General features: G+C 31.3%; 2 protein-coding genes across 2 annotated transcripts; one reads left to right on the top strand and one right to left on the bottom strand.

The window, feature by feature from the left end:
* Positions 1 to 223: 223 nt before the first annotated feature.
* Positions 224 to 616, top strand: K441DRAFT_679266 (uncharacterized protein; the record flags this gene model as incomplete). Its single annotated transcript, XM_067651244.1, has 1 exon — positions 224 to 616. The coding sequence occupies one exon, from the start codon at positions 224 to 226 to the stop codon at positions 614 to 616; it is 393 nt and encodes a 130-aa protein (XP_067501565.1).
* Positions 617 to 17,274: 16,658 nt separating this feature from the next.
* Positions 17,275 to 17,496, bottom strand: K441DRAFT_571790 (uncharacterized protein; the record flags this gene model as incomplete). The annotated part of the gene is made up of 1 exon (XM_067643996.1): positions 17,275 to 17,496. A coding segment is annotated over one exon (222 nt), but the record flags the coding sequence as incomplete, so codon positions are not given.
* Positions 17,497 to 18,856: the final 1,360 nt, after the last annotated feature.

Below are 18,856 nucleotides of genomic sequence, written 5' to 3'. Positions count from 1 at the left end.
TTGCTAACCTAGTTATAATTCACTATATTAAAGACAACTCCGGTAAGGGGGAGGGGGAAAAATATATATAAAGATGGCCTACCTGTCCCGATAAGTAGATATTCTAAGATTATTACTCCAATACACTCCAATACATCGCCCCAAATACTCCAATACGCCGCTACTATACACTCCAATACCTTACATCGGGCTATCTTGCCTTTAAATACCCTTCTTAGAAACAATGCGCTTTACACTCTTAACGTTCTCAGCACTTATTCTCATATGGCACCAAGCTCTTGCTTTACCAGGCGCGTTGCCTCCCACACCTAATACAGAAGTAACTGTCTGGAATCTCCCTCGCACGGCTCCATATGACGCCGCCACGCACCTAATGTTAGACCCAAGAGCCGTTAATGTTAAGGCCACTGCCAACATTGACACTCGCGGCCTTCAAGCTCGTGCCCTACCCTGGTCATCATCTGAATTAAAGCGCCGGTTGGTTGTCGGGCTGTCGACCGCTGTCGCCACTACGATCCATCTCGCCAACGCCGCCATAACCTGGAAACTCGCCTTAGTATATCACACGGATGGCAATGGCATTGAGACAGTGACAGGGAATGTCTACCCAGATTGAGATTTTAAACCACCGAACCTGAAACTGTGTGTAAACGGGGTTAAGACTTATAAATTCGGCAACACTGGTGGCCAATATTGGGTGGACGCGAATGTTGATTTAGAAGGCACATACAAGGATAGTGCCTCGGGGAATGTGGTTACGATGTTTTGGACAGCGGCTATGCGTCTCGCCCAGGATGCCACATTAAACGAGGTCTATAAGATGGTATACGCTCCCACAGGATATGAGCTAATTCCACAGGCACCTCAAACGTGCCTAGTCCCAGGTGGCACATCGGTTAATCCTACTTCCTGGACATTTGAGGTATGGTCTTAAACTCCTTCTAGCTCTCAGCGGGCATATGTCACGGGACTCCCGTTCCATGCGCTACGCCGTGCGCGTAGCTGGCGTCATAGGATTCTCTTCTTTCTTCTTAATTGGAATCCTTTTAGCCTCCTTAGCCTTAAGCTTAAGGAGACCTTACTCTATAAAACGTAGCTCCTTAGAGTGCACCTTTTTACGAACCTTTACTAAATAAGATAACCGAGTATAAGTATCTAATTAAGCCTTTAAAGCCTAAGACGCTTTATTAAAATAACGTTAAACTTTAGTAAGGGCCTTAGCTAGCTTACTCTCTAGTCTTTCGGCCACTACTAATATATAAGACCCTAAGATAAATTAGATAAGAAATAAGAAGATTATATAGGATTATAAATTAAATATAAAGCGTTAGCGACCTAGAGATAGGTAATAGATTTAAAAAAAACCTACTAGGAGAGACTATAGAGCTAGTATTAAAAGAGATTAGAGCTACGTAAGAGCTTTTTAGTTAAAAGTCGCCTCTAAAAATGGCTTTAGTAAAGTTCCTTAATAAGTTTAATAATATAGACCTTAATAATTAAGTGCTTATTTTACAAGCTTTTAAGATAGAATTAATAGTAAGGACCTTTTTAATTATATTAGATAGGACTTTAGCAAAAATAAAGAAGAAAGAAGACGTTAAGGGTTATAGTTTATAGTTAACATTAGCGGCTACTTTTACTTTGTATTTATAATTGTTTTACTATTAGTAAAATTATTTTTAACAAAGATTTTATATATAAATTAGTAAATCCTTAAACTTATTATAAATATACTCTATAGAATTAAAGTAGCTGCTTTTCTATATATAATTATTAAAAAGTTATTATATTAAGAAGCTGTTTTAAAGCGCGTTATATAATAGTATATAATTAAGTATAATAATTTGCCTATAAATTATATATCTATATATTATAAAGGCCTCCTAATTACCTAATAATAGCCTCTTTATATGAGATCTATAATTTTATCCTATCTTTAATTTATAGTAACCTTACTCTCTTTTTCTATTATTTATACGTCCTTCTTATTAACCTCCTTATTCTTTACTATATTATAGTCTTTTAGATTATCTAAATTATATATATTTAAGAAGTTATATACTAGCGTTAATATATATACTAAAAGAATCTACATTACTAGAAGGAAGTTCTATTTTACTACCTTAATGTATTAAAATGATCTTTTAAAACTTTAAAGGTATACTTAATAATATTTTTCAATTCTATATAATATAAATTAAATAGCTCCTTTATATTTTCCTGCTTTATATTTACCTAAGCTTATTTATAAAACAATATTAATCGCCTTAGTATAGTACTAATATTATAGAGGTATTTAAATAACTAGTGTTAGTAAGATAATATTAACCTTATTAAGCTTTAAAGCCTTTCTTCTTTACTAAATTAATAACTCTATAGTTATAGGTAGTACTTTTCTATCTAGCTAGAATATATATAAAGTTTATATTAAAATTAACGATAGCTAAAATATTTTATATTAATATACCTTTTCTACTACACTAGAGAGCTTACTACTTATACTCGCCTTTAATCGCGATTAGTAAATATATACTATTAAGCACTCTAATATAATTAGTAAAGAACGGATATTACTTTAAGTTATCTATAATCTTATTTAGCGTAGTATTTTTAGTAGATTAATAAGCCCTTTATATAATTTAATAAGCTTAGAAAGAACTATATATACTACTCTACATACTAAATTAGCTCTAGTAAAAAGACTATATTAAAGTATATATTAGCTACTTTTTATCCATTAATAAGGCGTACTATATTTCCTTATAAATTAACTAGTATAACTAATTCTTGCTAAATATTAGCTAGAATATTAATAGTTTCTCTACTACTAATAGAAGCTTTATATCCTTTAAGTCTCTATTAATTTAAAGCTATTTAAGCAACTTTTTTAATACCTCTAATTATATTTTTATTAAATTATAAAGCCTTTATAGGTAGTTATAGAGTAACTATATTATCTCTAACATCCTCTACTATATATTAGTATATTAAATATAAACGCTAATTAGTTAGATTTAAATAGCGATAATAAAAATTAAGAAGAGGACGTTATATTAAGCCTATAGCTGCTATAGTAATACTATTATTAATAAGGGTAGTAGCGGTAGAGTTATAGTAGGTAATTAAATAGGTATATAAGCAGAGCTTTAGATTTAACTTAATAATTAATTTATAAAAAAGCTCTAACGCCAAGAGCTTTTTTCTTTAGGCTAATTATTAAGTTAAATCTAAGGCTCTGCTTATACGCCCGCCCAATTACCTACTATACCCCTATTACTACTACCTTTACTAATAATAGTACTACTATAGCAACTATAAGCCCTATATAATGTCCTCTTCTTAATTCTTACTATTATTATTTAAATCTACCTAGTTAGTATTTATATTAAATATATTAATATATAGTGGAGGACGTTATAGATAATATAGTTACTTTATAGCTACCTATAGAGACTCTATAATTTAATAAGGATATAGCTAGAGGTATTTAAGAAGTTTAATAGCTTTAAATTAATAGCCGCTTAAAAAATAAATACCTTCTATTAGTAGTAGAAAAGCTATTAATATTCCTACTAATATTTTCTAATAATTAGTTATATTAGTTAGTTTATAAAAAAACGCAGTATACTATATTAATAGTTAAGAAACAGGTAATATATACTTTAGTATGGTTTTTTTTACTAAAACTAATTTAATATATAAAGTAGTATATAAAGTTTTTTGGCATATTAAATTATATAAAAAGCTTATTAATTTACCTAAAAATACTATACTAGATAATATTATAGATAACTTAAAATAATATCTATTCTTTACTAATTATATTAAAGCGCTTAATAGTATATATCTACTAATTATAATTTAAGGCGGATATAAATAGTAAGCTCCCTAGTATAGCAGGAAAGGTATAATAATATAAAATATTCTAGCTGTCGTTAATTTTAATATAAACTTTATATATTTTAGCTAAATAAAAAAGCACTACTTATAATTATAAAGTTATTAATTTAGTAAAGAAGAAAAGCTTTAAAGCTCTATAAGGTTAATATTATCTTACTAATACTAGTTATTTAAATACCTCTATAATATTAGTACTATACTAAGGCGATTAATATTATCTTATAAATAAGCTTAGGTAAATATAAAGCAGAAGAATATAAAGAAGCTATTTAATTTATGTTATATAGGACTAAGAAATATTATTAAGCGTACCTTTAAAGTCTTTAAGGTAGTAAGATAGAACTTCCCTCTAGTAAGATAGATTCTTTTAGTATATAACCTTTTAAATATATATAATCTAAATAGTCTAAGGAACTACAACGTAGTAAAGGATAAGAAAATTGATAAAGAGAATATATAAATAGTAGAGAAAAAGAATAAGGTTACTATAAATTAAAGTTAGGATAAAATTATAGAGCTTATATAGAGAAGCTATTATTAGGCAATTAGGAGGCCTTTATAGTATATATATATATATATAATCTATAGGCAAATTACTATATTAAATTATATATTAATACATTTTACTATTATAGAGGCGCCTTAAAAGAGCTTCTTAATATATAAAAAAGTAATTACTTTAATTTTACAAAGCATATTTATAATAAGTTTAAATTTTTATTAATTTATATATAAAATCCTTATTAAAAAATAAATTTACTAATAATTGTAAGGAATATTATTGCAGTTACCTTAGGTTGCCCTTAGGACAACTCCTAGACGTCCCTTAAATAGTCGCCGATTATATACTAGAGGCACGTACTCGTAATATATAGTCTCTACAATCCTAGATACCTTACCTCCTTAAGGATTTATCTCCTCTATAATCTATCTATTTCTATAATTATGCCTTATAGCCTCCTATCTACAAAGTCCCCTTATATTTAAACCCTTCTTACTCTATTTAGAAAGGTAAGTAGCTTTTAAGGACTAGATTGTTTATTTACATCCTTATTTACATCTACTATCCTTCTTTAAAATCTCGTAACGACCTAAATAGAAACTCTATAAATACCTTATAGAAAGCCGTCGCGCTAAAGTAGAAAGCTCCCTCTAATAGCGAGAGATTAAATTAATATAAACCTCTAGGTAAGACGGCTAAATAAGCCCTAATACCTAGATGCAATAGGAGCTTAAAGACTCTTATATACTTACAATTACTGCTAAAAAAACGCAGATACCCTCTATAATTGTTATAACGCTACTAGAAAGTAACTGAAACTACTTTAGCCCTACTTAGGCTAATTAAAAGATTAAGTACTAGAGGTAACTTTAAGATCTTCCTCTAAGCTAAAAATGCCAAAGGAATATACTAATATATCTAACTAGGGACCTAACTAGAATCCTCCTAGAAAGCCACTGGCCTATAATTGGCATAGTAGTAATATATAAACTGCTTATAAGCTAAGCGGGCCTACCCCTTTAAATAATCTAACTTAAACACTAACTTAAGACCTAAGGCTTATTACTAAACCTATACTAATTACTAGTGCAAATACTACCTCTATAGTAGGAGCTTTCTTAGGTCTAAGTATACAAAGTTAAGAGCCCTATAGGAGGAAGCTACTAATAAATATATTAGAACCCTTTAGGGGCAAATCTAGATTTACTAGCTAGTCTATAATTAGATATAGATAAATATAAGTTTTATAAAACGGAAGTCCTATACCTTAGACTTATTATTTCTATAAATAGTGTATAAATAGACCTAAAGAAAGTTAAAGTAATTATAAACTAGTAAGGACCTAAAAACGTTAAGGATATAAGAGCCTTTATAGTATTTACTAATTTTACTAATAGTTTATTAATAACTTCTTCGCTTTAGTTTTACCTCTTATAGCTTTAACCTAAAAGGATAAAGCTTTTATCTTTAATAAGAAATATAAAAAGGCCTTTACTTTATCTAAAGGTTATATTTACTACCGCGCCTATACTTTAATACTTTAACCTAAACTAAATAATTGTTGTAGAAGCTAATTTATCCAACTACGTTACTAGAGGTATTCTATCTTAATATAATAAGGATAGAGTATTGCACCCTATAGTATACTTTTTAAAATAACTAAACTTAGCTAAATATAACTATAAGATCTACAATAAGGAATTATTGGCTATTATTAGATGTTTTAAATAATGGCAACCTAAACTAGAGGGCGCTGGATTTTTAATTAAGGTCCTTAGCGACTATAAGAACCTATAGTACTTTATAACCATAAAATAGCTAAGTTACTATTAGGCCCACCAGTTAGAATACCTATTTTAATTCTAATTTTTAATTATATACTACTTAAGCGTTTAGGGCTAGAAGCCTAACACCTTAATATAATACTTATAAGACGCGCTAGTACTAAAAGAAGTATATCTCTACTAAAAATAGACCTTACTCCGCTCTAAACTATTTAACCCTCCTACTAAAGACCTTATAGTATACGTCCTTAAAATAACTAATCAATTAATTAAATAGATTATAGTTAATAAATACCTAAATAATAAGTTTATCTAAGAAACGATTAAGCTAATTTAAGATAGCATTAAACGCGCTAAAAATATTTTTCTAAATAAATACAAAGCTTGTAGAAGCCGCTTATATTACTAAAACTATCTAATTATCCCTAATTATAATAAACTTAAACTTAAGTTTCTTAAATACGTATATAATCTACTAGTAGTCGGCTACCTAGGCTAAGGAAAAACCCTAGAGCTTCTCTAACGGGAGTACTACCGGCTAAATATATATAATATAACATAAAGGTATATCTTTAGCTACTATATCTATTAACGAGCTAAAGCTTTATATAAGACGTATAATGGCCTTTTAAAGCTACTACCTATTCCAGACTAAAGATGGAAAGATATCTTAATTAACTTTATTATTAATCTCCCCGTAAGTAAAGGCTATATAAATATTATAGTAGTTATAGACTAACTATTTAAGATAAGATACTTAATCGCCTGCCCTAATATATTAACACCTACTATTGCCTAACTGTTCCTAAATCACGTATAAAAACTCTATAGACTTCCTAAAACGATTATCTCTAATAAAGGTAGCCAGTTTATCTCTATATTTTAGAAAAAACTAACCACCTAACTCTATATTAAAGCTCTATTATATACTCTATATTACCTAAAAATGGATAGTTAAATAAAATATATAAATGCTATAATAGAATAGTACATTTAGATATACATATTATAGTGGAGTAAATTGGCCCACTAGATTTAATATCTAGTTTAAGTATAGTTTTGGGAGAGTATAGGCCTTCTATAAATATATAGATTGGCCCGCGGCCCCAGAGTCTTTAATAACTTAGATAGACTTAACGGATATATAGTTTCCGACACAATATACTCTTTTCTTTTCTTCTGCTTTCCTACTAATTTCTACTAACTAATTATAACCGACCGACAGACTAACGGCACCGTGACTTCCTATCTAAGAGGGACCTTGTATACCACCACATATAGTATTTTACGTAGGGGCGATATCAAGCTCTTTAGATTAGAAGTCTAGTGCTATCCCTTATAACGTTGAAATGAGCCCTACGGTTATTAATAAGGGACTAGCTAATTGGAGAACCTGGTTTAATGCAAGTGCCTAATTAAATCTAGTAGCGAACTCTTTAAGGACCCTAACGTTGCAGGGGATATATACAGGAGGCGTATAGGAACGTGCTGCAGCCACGGAAGGACTAAAAACTATTAAGTCACTATTACTAAAAGTCGTTAAGTCACTAATAGGTACGGAAATTACGGAATTACTAGCGACGGGCGTATAGGCGTCGCCATTATTAAAATAAGTTAATAATACTTTTGGAAATTATTCTCTAAGACCTATAGTAAACGAAATGGACAACTAAGGGCAGAAATGCGAGTATATAGTACGGTAGGATAAAGAATAAAAGAGAGGGTTATAGTGCATTAGGAATAGTAGAAAGAAGTTTTTAATATCTTATTTACTATATTTGCAACGGTCTATATAATTCTTCTTGCATTTATATAAGCCTCCCTTAAATTTATAAGAGTAATAGCGATGGGACCAAAAGGACTATTAGGGATGCTAGGCCCATTCTATAATAACAGCAAAGAAGGAAGTAGGCAGCCTATTAACTTACAAAGCTTTCCTAACCTAGAGGATACGGTACTAGACCTAACTTCGGTAATGTCTAAAACTAATAACCCTTAGTAAAAAGAGAATAAGAACTAGGAGGTTAATTTACCTATCTTAGGAGAAACTATAAATCTATTACTTAGTAATAAACCACTAATAGAATAAGATAAGGTATATATTATGGCCTAGCCTATACCAGCTCTAGGGACTTTAAGAACTCTTTATTTTACGGGATAAAACGTATTATAATTTATTAAATAGTACAAGCGACTATATATCTAACACTATATTATAAACAGTAAGAAGAATTAAGGACTTCTGGAATATTATAACTATTAGATAGGGACCTGGATCTAAAGCCTACCTAAGTTTATTATTAGTAGATGCATAGAACTTATAAGAAAGCTTTAGATAGACTACTAAGGAAGTAACTACTTTTAATAAGTTAAGATAGTAGAATTTTTAGAAGCTTATATACTATAGTACAGAAATAACCCACCTAGTAGTATACGTAAGTACTATAGATAATTTATACTAATTTTCTAGAAGGTTACTAAAGCTAGTAATTTAGAAAACTATAAATAAAGATACTGGTTTGTAAAAGGACTCTAATTAGAATATTAAAGATATACTATAACTAAGACAGGAGTTAACCCGGATAGATAAGAGTCTTTTAACTTCCACCTACTAAGAAAGGCTATAGAAGATAGGCTTAATTCGTATAAGAGCGCAGACCGCTTATTAATAATAAACCCTAAGAAGTAAGGTCTCCGTTAGCTAGTTAGATAATTCTATAATTAGTAGCCGGTTATATTAAACTAGATAGATGCTGCTCTTTAGCTGCTTGTAGTCTCTTAGCTAAATAAGTCGGTAAGTATTCGTTAAATAACCTAAGAAATAGACCCTAAGCTAGAGAACCTCGCTAGTTAGATTTAAAGGCTTAATCTTAAAACGGTTAAATTAGTAGGTGTTACGTCTTTAATGCCGTTCCTTAATAGGATTTGCTAAGATTTAATACGGTATACACAGCTCCTAAATAAGGCGTTAGTGCGTTAAAAATAAGTAGGTCTATAAACGGTAACGTATAATAACGGACTACTGCCGTCCTATAAGGAGGTGTTATAAAAGCGATATAAGCTAGGCCTAGGAAAGTATAGAGGACTAAAAAACCTTAGTATATACTAGGTATAAGCTAAGACGTATTATAGATATAGAGGCCCTTATTATTTTATTAATTAATACCTAAAGCTCTAAGAACTAGTTAGCCGTAGGTTCCTATATATAAACGAGAATAACTAAATCTATATTAGAATACGTAAGCGCCTAGGAAATCTACTCCCGTATTTACCAAGCAATAATTAAATTTAGTTCCTTAAAGACTAGCTAAGGTAGAAGGCAAATATTAATTTTAATATAATAGCGATAGGTATCTAACTAAATATATCCTTAGTAGAGCTTATAGAAAGTAATAACGCTAAAAGTAAAAAAGAGCTTAGCGAATCCTAGGAAGGTATATACTAAGTAAAGTTGGCGTATATTAATTTAGTAGGAGTGGCAACCTAGTTATAGCCTATAACGCGGCTATATAATCTTAGGAAACTATAAGGAAACGTAAGGGTAATAAAACCACCGTTAAGACCGTCTAGTTCGTAACTGGCAATAGTTTAAAATATATAACTAGGAGGACATATTTAGATCGTACTATAACTATAATAGCAAGCTCCTTAATCGCTAGTAAATAATAAGGAGACTAATAAAATAGACTATACTAAATAGCTAAAAAGAGAAGTAGAGTAAGAAACAGATATAATAACGACCGCTAAAGGACTATAACTAAAACTAGTTAGGATAATAGATATACTAAACAGGAATATCTTAAGCCCAACTATAATAGCAGATAAGATCTTATTAAAAACTATTAAAGTTACTGTTAGTAACTACCTTATATATATATCTAAAGTTATAAAGTTATTCTTTAAGCCTCTCCTACTACCTTTTATAGAGCTTTACTAATAAAAGTAAGAAGGCGTTAAAGTATCCATATTATCGGTATATCTAACGTTTTATACTAATTAAGCTGGCTTAATAACTGCTAAGGTAGACTAAATTAAATAGAAAGCAGGATTTACCTAGTTTTAATAATAATACCTAAAGGCAGAAGTATAGATAGGAGATAAAAAGACTAGGTACTTAATTAACTCTAGAGCGGAGCTTAACCTTATTAAGGAAAGTGTAGCTCTATAATATGGCTTGCCGATATTAAGTCTACCCCTATAGTTATAGGGCGTATATCTAACGTCTACCAATAGGACTTAGTTTAAGTTTATTGGATTAGTATATACGGCCCCTATAGTAATTAGTAACATCTTAATATCTATAACTTTTATTACTATAGAAGAAATATTACACAAGGTAATACTTAGTAAGCCATAGTTAGTAAGGGCTAGACTAGTAATAAAGCAAACCATAATAGGTTAGGTATTTTATATTATTTAATTAAAAAATAGCGGAGTTAAAATAAGGTTCTTAACGTCCTAGAAGAATATAATATTCCTTAAACTAGATAAAGGAATTAGTATAGGCAGTAGTTCGGGAAATATATAACTAGTATAACCGCTAAAATTATATCCGGGGTTACTTATAACCTAATATATTAAAATAAAAAGGATATTAAGGACGGAAAGAAGGGAAATAAGGTGCGATTTTAATAAAGACGTTTACTATTTTAGATATCTGCTAGATATAGCTATTTACGAAAAGAAGAATATAATACTAGATAGAGAGAGCTTAATAGTAAAACGTTAAAGGAAGTCCTAAAGAAGTACTTAAGAGGAAAGTAGAAGCTAGTGTTTAAAGCGAAGGCTAAATCCCTTATATATTAAATATTAAAGATAATAGATCTATTTATAATATAAATAGAAAGTTATAAAAGTAAGGCCTAATAAAACGCTATTAGTATAGCAACTATATATAAATAAAAAGCGGATAAAATCCGTCTAGTTAATTTATTAGTGTTAGATAGAACAGTTATAAAAGGCATATTAAAGTAGTAAGAAGTAGCCCTACGTTAGCAAAAAGCGTCCATTTAAGGGTTACCTCTTAGTCTATATAATTATTTCCTTAAGCCGTAATATACTAAGCTGGCCTATAGCGTATAATTAAAGCTAGAATAATTAGAGCGCATAATTATAAAAGATATTTAGCTAAAAGAATATAACGAGACTAGCCCAGTTATAGTAGGAATGTCTTAATGAAACACTTAACAGATAAATTCCGACGCTTTAACCAAATTCTACTAGATTAATTAAGTTTTACTAAAGTCCATTAAAGACCGCATACGCATATACGCACGCATTAACCACCAAGCCCCTAACTATTTAATTATATAATTCTCTTATTATTCCTTTCTCTTCTTTATATAACGTCTTGTTCTTAGTAAGAGCTATATATCCTTAGATTTAGATAGAATTTATATTATTCCTTTAAATCTTCTCTAAAGTCTCTTCGCGCCCTTATATTACGTTATATTAAAACAACTACTATTAAAATAGTAAATAAACTTAAACCTACCACGTTAACTACAAGCATTATAGCCCTAGTTAGGAAACAGTTAACTATAATATAATAGTTCTTTATAGATACCTTAGCCTAATAGCAAGTAATATTAGAAGCTTAGCACTAGTAATTAATAGGAGCAATCTACGAAGAACTCCGTAACCTTAAAGTACTTACGTTAGAGACCCTAATAGTAATACCTATAGACAAAATTAAAATAACCGTATATAAACCTGGCCCGTTAAATATAAACCCTAAACTAGTAATAGTAGCTTAACCTATACCTATAATAAACCTAATACCTACTATAAAATTTAAAAAGCCCCCTAACCCTCCAATATTTAATAAAAATTAAAATAACCTACGTTTCTTTATAACTAAGCTCTATCTTAAACTTTTAATAAACTATAACTAATACCCTACTAAAGCTAGTAAGATTAGCTATAGAATATTTTATTTAAGTAAAGACGCCGCATAAACTATAGACCTATTCTTTTATAATAGCACCTTTATTAATTTTAAAATCTTTATCTCTCTATTAGAATAAATGTATAATAACGCTAGCTATAAATATATAGCTATTACTAAACTTAAAAACCTATAATAACGGAACTAAGACTTTACTAGTTTCTTTTTGGAATTTTTAGGCCTTATTAGTAAACTAGATTAGAATAAAGCCGCTAGAGTTACTACTCTCTATTAAGCTATTTTAGATAAAATTAGAGTATAGTTAGTAGGCAGAGAACTACTAAAAGACTTACCTAAATTTACTATAATCTATTAATAAATTAATAAAAACCTCTAATATAATAAGCAAACCTATTTTCTAAAGCCAACTACACCTTACGCTTAAAACTTTATAAAACTAATATATACCCTAAAGCGCGATCTATCTCTAAGACCTAAAAACCCTATATACAACCCTATAGACCTTAACGCTACTTAATCCTATACACCCTTAGGAACCAATAAATAAATAATATAAGCTATAAATAAAGAATATTTCGGATATAGAAAAAAGAGATATATTTAAAGAGATTACCAAACTTACCCTTTTAAAAAGGTCCGCCGTAGCTCCTCTTAGTCTTTAAGTCGCACTTATTTTACAAATTATACTTATTCTATAAATTATACTTAGTTACTATAAAGCATCTTACCTTTAGTTAATTTAGAAAACAAATTATCCTAGGGCTAAGTTGCGCTTTAGAATAAGAAGTAGAAGAGTATAAGTATTTAGGCTCTTCTAGTGTTGGTAACACAGGGTAAATTACCAATACTACTCGAGTAGATACAGTGATGGAAAAGCTTATTATATTAGATAGGGGTGGGTAAGGAACTTAAGGTTCCTCACCGCGCTAGTACCACAACGGCACATGACGGCAAGTTGCCTTACGTGACGGTAATTTGCCGCACATAAGGGCAAATTGCCTTATTCCCGACACTGGCAACTCTTCTTTTTATAGTTGCTATCTATATGCAAATAGACCGTATATAATAATACGACAGTGGGTAGAATATAGTAGACTTTAGCAGGTAACATGTCTTATTCTACTAACCCGGACTTCTACTAGCTAATTATAATTTTCTATCCCTAGGATAGAAAATTGCTATTAGCTCGCTTACTACTAGCGCCTTAGCGGCCCTTGCCGTATCTTCTACTCCCTCTTAACCTAACCTTTAACTCGTATACGCAGAGTATTTATATTAACGAACGTCTCTAGTGCCTTATTTAGGTTTGCCTTTATTATCGCATCTACTAGGTTATCTTGGCCATTAATCTATTAAATCTTAAAGAGTTCTTAACGCTTATAAGATTACTATAGTGCCATAATATTAATTATAAGGCGCTTCTCCTTTATGGTACTAAGCTTAACTAAATACTTATAAAGGGAATATAAGTTAGTGTATATAATTGTAGGGATAACGGGGAGTTTAAGTCAATCTGTAATTATCTTTAAGGTAGTTCTAATTATAATTGCTATGTTAACTCCGCTAACTATTCTATATATCTCTAACACTAGAACGCTTTAAGTAACGCGCTTACTTTTAGTTAAGCTCTAATAGATAAGGTTACCGTAGATCGTGAAGTTACTCTCTCTAGTAGATTTATTTGCAATAATAATCTTATATTCTAGCTAGGAGCTAAAATCTTTATTATTTATAAATAATCTATTAACAAATACGAAGAGCTTAGTGGTAGGAAGGTTAATAGGCACGTAGAGCAGTCCTTAGTTAAGATGGTTTATTTGCTAAAAGAGGCGCTTATTTAGGGTAAGGACGTCCTCCTTAGTTAGTTCTTGGTATTAAGCGGCAATAGAGAGATTAAAGGAAGCCTTAGGTTAGCAGATAGAAGCAATATAAGCTCCGCAAGCGTGTTGCTTTATATATCCTTACTTCAGAGACTTAATATTAACGGCGTTAATCTTCTTACCTTAACCCTTCTGGCGTAAGGAAATAGAATTCTTATTTAGGGAGAGGATGTATCTATTAAAGAGTAATAGTGTTTTTAAATTAAGTCTTTCCTTTAGCTTTGCTATAAGATTTGCCTTTACTAGCTCATCTTCTTTAAAAGCTAAGAATTAGTCGTCTCCTAAGATAATTATATTGTTAGTTTATATGCCAACAATTCTAAATAGGGTTCCTATAGTTATAATAAGGAAGCAGGGATCGAATATAGAAGTGGTTATTAAAAGCTTCTCTTTATAGTGTTTACTATAAGTAGCCCACTAATGGGTTCCTGCCTCCGCGATTCCATATAATGGCTTAAGTATAACCATAATTATATCCTCGGGATATTAGTAGCGAATTTACTCTAAAAGATATGCTAATATTAAGCGCTAAAGGTGCGTCTTTAATTAGGTATAGGCTTAAGTAATATCTTATAAATAAACTGCTATTTTGTTCTTTATTAAGGAGGGAGCTAGTGCAATAATAACTTATTAACTAGCTCGTTATATTATTAGAGATTATATAAGAATCGTCTCCTTACTATTATCGTTATAGCCTTAGATAATAAGCCTTAATTTCTTAAATAGGGCGTTAGTAGCTTTACCCTTAATCTTATTAACTATTCTTAACTTAAAGATGCGAACTCTATCGAACTTAGTAGGGTTATATTTCTTGAATTTAAAGACTCCTCTTGTAATAAGACCGTCGATCTCCTGTTTGTTAGATGCTTAGAAGGGAGCTCCTAAAGTTATAATACGGCCTTCCTTTTGGAGCTATTTTGCGAGCTTAAAGTCAGCCTTCTCTTTAGCTATTATAAAGGCCATTAATAACTCATCCCCACTCTTAATAGCGGTAACAAGTTATTCTTTAAAATTAATAAGATGTTAGCGATTTCGTAATCCCTTTAGGCGACCTCTACCGCATTATAGTTGCGGTACGTCTACTACAATTATATTAGGACCACAGTCGCCTTCTAGGGTATATTAATTGTGGTTTTTCTCTAGGGTATCCTTTAGGGTATCCTGTAAAGGCTTAAGACTATTATCCCTATAGTAGGGCTTAATAACAGTTAAGCGAAATTAAGTGGGTTTATAGGGTATCTAAAGAGTGCAAGTTTAACTATTAATAGCGATAAGTATATATAGGCCTAACCAGCCCCCTTTCTTACGCCATACCCGTACTTTAGATTGGAGTGGCAGATCTATTATAATTAAGGTGTTTGGACCGTTTCTTATTCTTAGTATATTATTGACCTAACGCGTGGCATAGATGCGGTATACTTCCTTTATTGCCTTACGGATAGCCTTAGCTTATTACATAACGGATAAAGATGGTAGAGAATTATTAGTTATTTGAGGGTAGGTGCCAAAGACTAGTAACGTAGGTACGAGCCCATCTAGGCCAGCAGAATCATTAATAGCCTTAACAGCCATCTATAGGATAAGCTCTTTGCTAGCGCCCTTTAGTTCTGAAGAAATAATCTTATATACTTAGTGTAATGGCATATAATATCATTCTACTTTTCTAACACTATTGTGTGCCTTAATAGGGACTTCCTTAACCTTAATTTCTATTACCTTTACCTATTACCAAAACTTTATAGATAAGAAGTTCCTCCCTACGTTATAAATGACTCGATTAGGTGGTCCTAGGTAGATATTAATTTAGTATAATTAAAGAGTATCCTATGCGTTCCTAGCTGACATATCCTTTAGAAAATATGCGGCTTAGAAGGAGGTTAAGAGGTTAACAACCTAAAGTACTGGCTTGCCGCTAAGATATATAATGTTAATAATAATATAGAAGTTAAAGTTATAGTTATCTTTAAGGGTGAACTTAAATCGGCCAGGGGACTTCTGGTTTATTTAGTAGTAATAATAGTACTTTATAAGATGCTTAATCGTCTTAACCTTGACCTTATAACCTGCTCGCTAAAGGACCCTAAGTAGTTAGTAAACGGATAGGTGGCTAAAATGATGGTGTAGTTAACGTAGCTTTAACTCGGTTAAGTGGCTTTAAGTAATGCTCCTTTCTAGCTATTAAAGGAGCAACTAAGGGTAACCCCACTTACGTACAACAGGCACCCAATTATCTCCCTAGATAAGCATATTCTTAAGGTTATTAAGCTTAATACCTAATTTATCTATATCTCGGATACAAAATAGAAATAGGGTATTTACGGGAATAATATGGAAAGTAATATATCCTAACGGGGTTTGGACCTTAATTATACCAAAAGAGATTATAGTACCCTTACCAAAGCAAATTGTATATTAGCCTACCGTTAATTAGTTAATTTAAACAGAGCTATTAAGCTACTAAAGAGCTTAAACTTAGGGTTCTCCTGCTGTAGATACTTCTGCGGCTTTAGTATCTGGTATAATACTATAGAAGACGTTTGCTGAGTATTTATCGTTAAAGGAGAACGCGGAACTTTCCTTTAGCTTATTAAAGATATCTAACTTTATAACAGAATAGAGCGTAGATTAGTTATTAAGGACAGCAACGGTTTGTGTGCCATTTACCTTACTATACTTGGTAAAGTATTGGTCGGAAAAGTAGTCCTTAATTTCTATATCTATAAGGAGCTGTTTGGCCTTGTTGGCCTTATCCTTAAGATCTTTTTCGCCTTTATATTAAACTAGGAAGCTTTAGAAGTAGGCTATAGTAACCTCTTAGTTTTTAACGTTTTATACGCTCTAGCGGAACTTATTATATACCTCCTTTTGTCTATTAAGGGGGTGCCTAGTTAACTAGTAATTTAGCTTTTTATAAATATAGCACTTCTTTTAACAATCGCTCCGAAATAAACCTCCATGATTACCTTATAGTTGACGTTAATTATACCCTTTACCATATCCCCTACTGCGGCCACTATATATTTAATTAGTCCAGTTATAATTGTATTAGTCGGTCGGGTTAATTAAAGTAGGTTAAGGTTAGGTGTTAAATTGCTATACTTCTTAAGAGCGTAGAGCTGTGCTAATAGAGGATCTTAATTGGGTATATACTCCTTTATAAGTGTTTATAGGATTAAAGAGAGTAAGGTTATATTCTTTAACACCTTAGCATACGCTAATAATTTGATTATGTAGGCTAAAGTCCTTTTAATATAATTCGGATAAACCACGCTAAATCGTCTAAAGTTAATTAAAGAGCTTTTAAAGATAATTGAGCCGAGAGACACCTAGGTTTGTAGTAATAATTCTTAGGAAGATAGTCTCTCTCCACTCTAATATATACTGCTGCTTATTCTCTTCTATTTTAAAGTGGCATCTTATCTTATATATCATTCGGTTAAAATTATATTCTTTTTCTGCTAGATAATCATAATAGAAGGTACTAGCGCGGCCCTTAAGCATAACGGAATAGGCATTATAATATTAGTTAGGTTCCAGTCTAACCTTTTAGTAATAGTTGTAGAAGATACGCAGCTTTAAATTAAGGATATTATATAGTTCCCTGTTAAACCTCTTCTCCTAGTCTAAATAGAGCTTTATAAGCTCTATAAGCATCTTTAAAGTGCCTTTAAGTAGTATTAGGCCACGTTAAAATTGCATTAGAGATTAAGGTGGGAATTGCTTTATAGGCTGTAGTGGAGATATAGAGCCTAATAGAATACGGCGTGGTACCTAGTCTTACTCTAGTAGAGTTTGAAGGTTATTAAATCGCGAAGTAAGGGGGTCTTGCGCTTGCTCTGGAGCAATAGAATTAAAACGTGTCTCTATTAGTGTATTGTTTGGATTTCATTATAAGTTAAGCTTCCTTATAGTGCGTAGTTAGTGTTTAATTTCTTATGGAGTCTATTTATGCTCTTCTTTTGCGTTAATAATATACTCCTAAATATTATCTCTAATAGCGCCCCTATTTATAGGGACAAATACTCCATTCTCCTAAAGGAAGTTACGGAAGTCTTATATGATAACCTTTATTGCAAGAGCCTATATTTCCTTTATCCATCTAATGAAGTCCTCCTTTATACAATACTAAAGCACAGTATCGTTGTATTTACTGTCTTTATAGTGTGCCATACAGTATAGTAAGAATCTATTTAGGTCCTGTTGTTCGGCATTTATAGGGTCAATATCTTTATGCCATGTCTCCAGGTTAATGTCCTTCTCGTACTTCTTTAGGTAGGTTAACGCCATAATTGGTGTAGAATTGACGGGGTGTCGTACGTCGAAGGTAGGTAGGTAGGGTTTTCGGTTTTGTAGAATCTCGTAGGTTTGCTATTAAAAGGTAGGCAATTTAAGATATTGTTTAACGCGTTTCGGATGTTAATTTAGGACCCTAGGTTTAGTAACACTTCTAACCTAGAGTACTTAACCAAATCTTCGTAAACGCAATTGTTCTGTATAATGGACGCAACTTAGTATCTCCTAGTACTCAGTAACACTTCTGTTACTAGTTTTCCGCAAGTCTAAGGTAGCACAGTATCGTCGGGATCCATTCCATATAAGCGCATATAGCACCCCTACACGAGACTGTCTCTTCTGTTAAAAACCTTACTGTTCTATAGTTAACTGTGTATTCAACCACTAATCAGTATTGGTAATATAGGGTAAATCACTAATACTACTCAAGTAGATACAGTAATGGAAAAGCTTATTATATTAGATAGGGGCGGGTAAGGAACTTAAGGTTCCTTACCGCGCTAGTGCCACGACGGTACGTGACGGCAAGTTGCCTTATTCCCGACATCTAGCGCTAATATATAATATAACTCCTTTAATATACTTAGCG

Source organism: Cenococcum geophilum, assembly GCF_001692895.1.
Source record: "Cenococcum geophilum 1.58 unplaced genomic scaffold K441scaffold_34, whole genome shotgun sequence".
NCBI lineage: Eukaryota > Fungi > Ascomycota > Dothideomycetes > Gloniales > Gloniaceae > Cenococcum > Cenococcum geophilum.
This window is presented reverse-complemented; position numbering and strand designations above follow the sequence as displayed.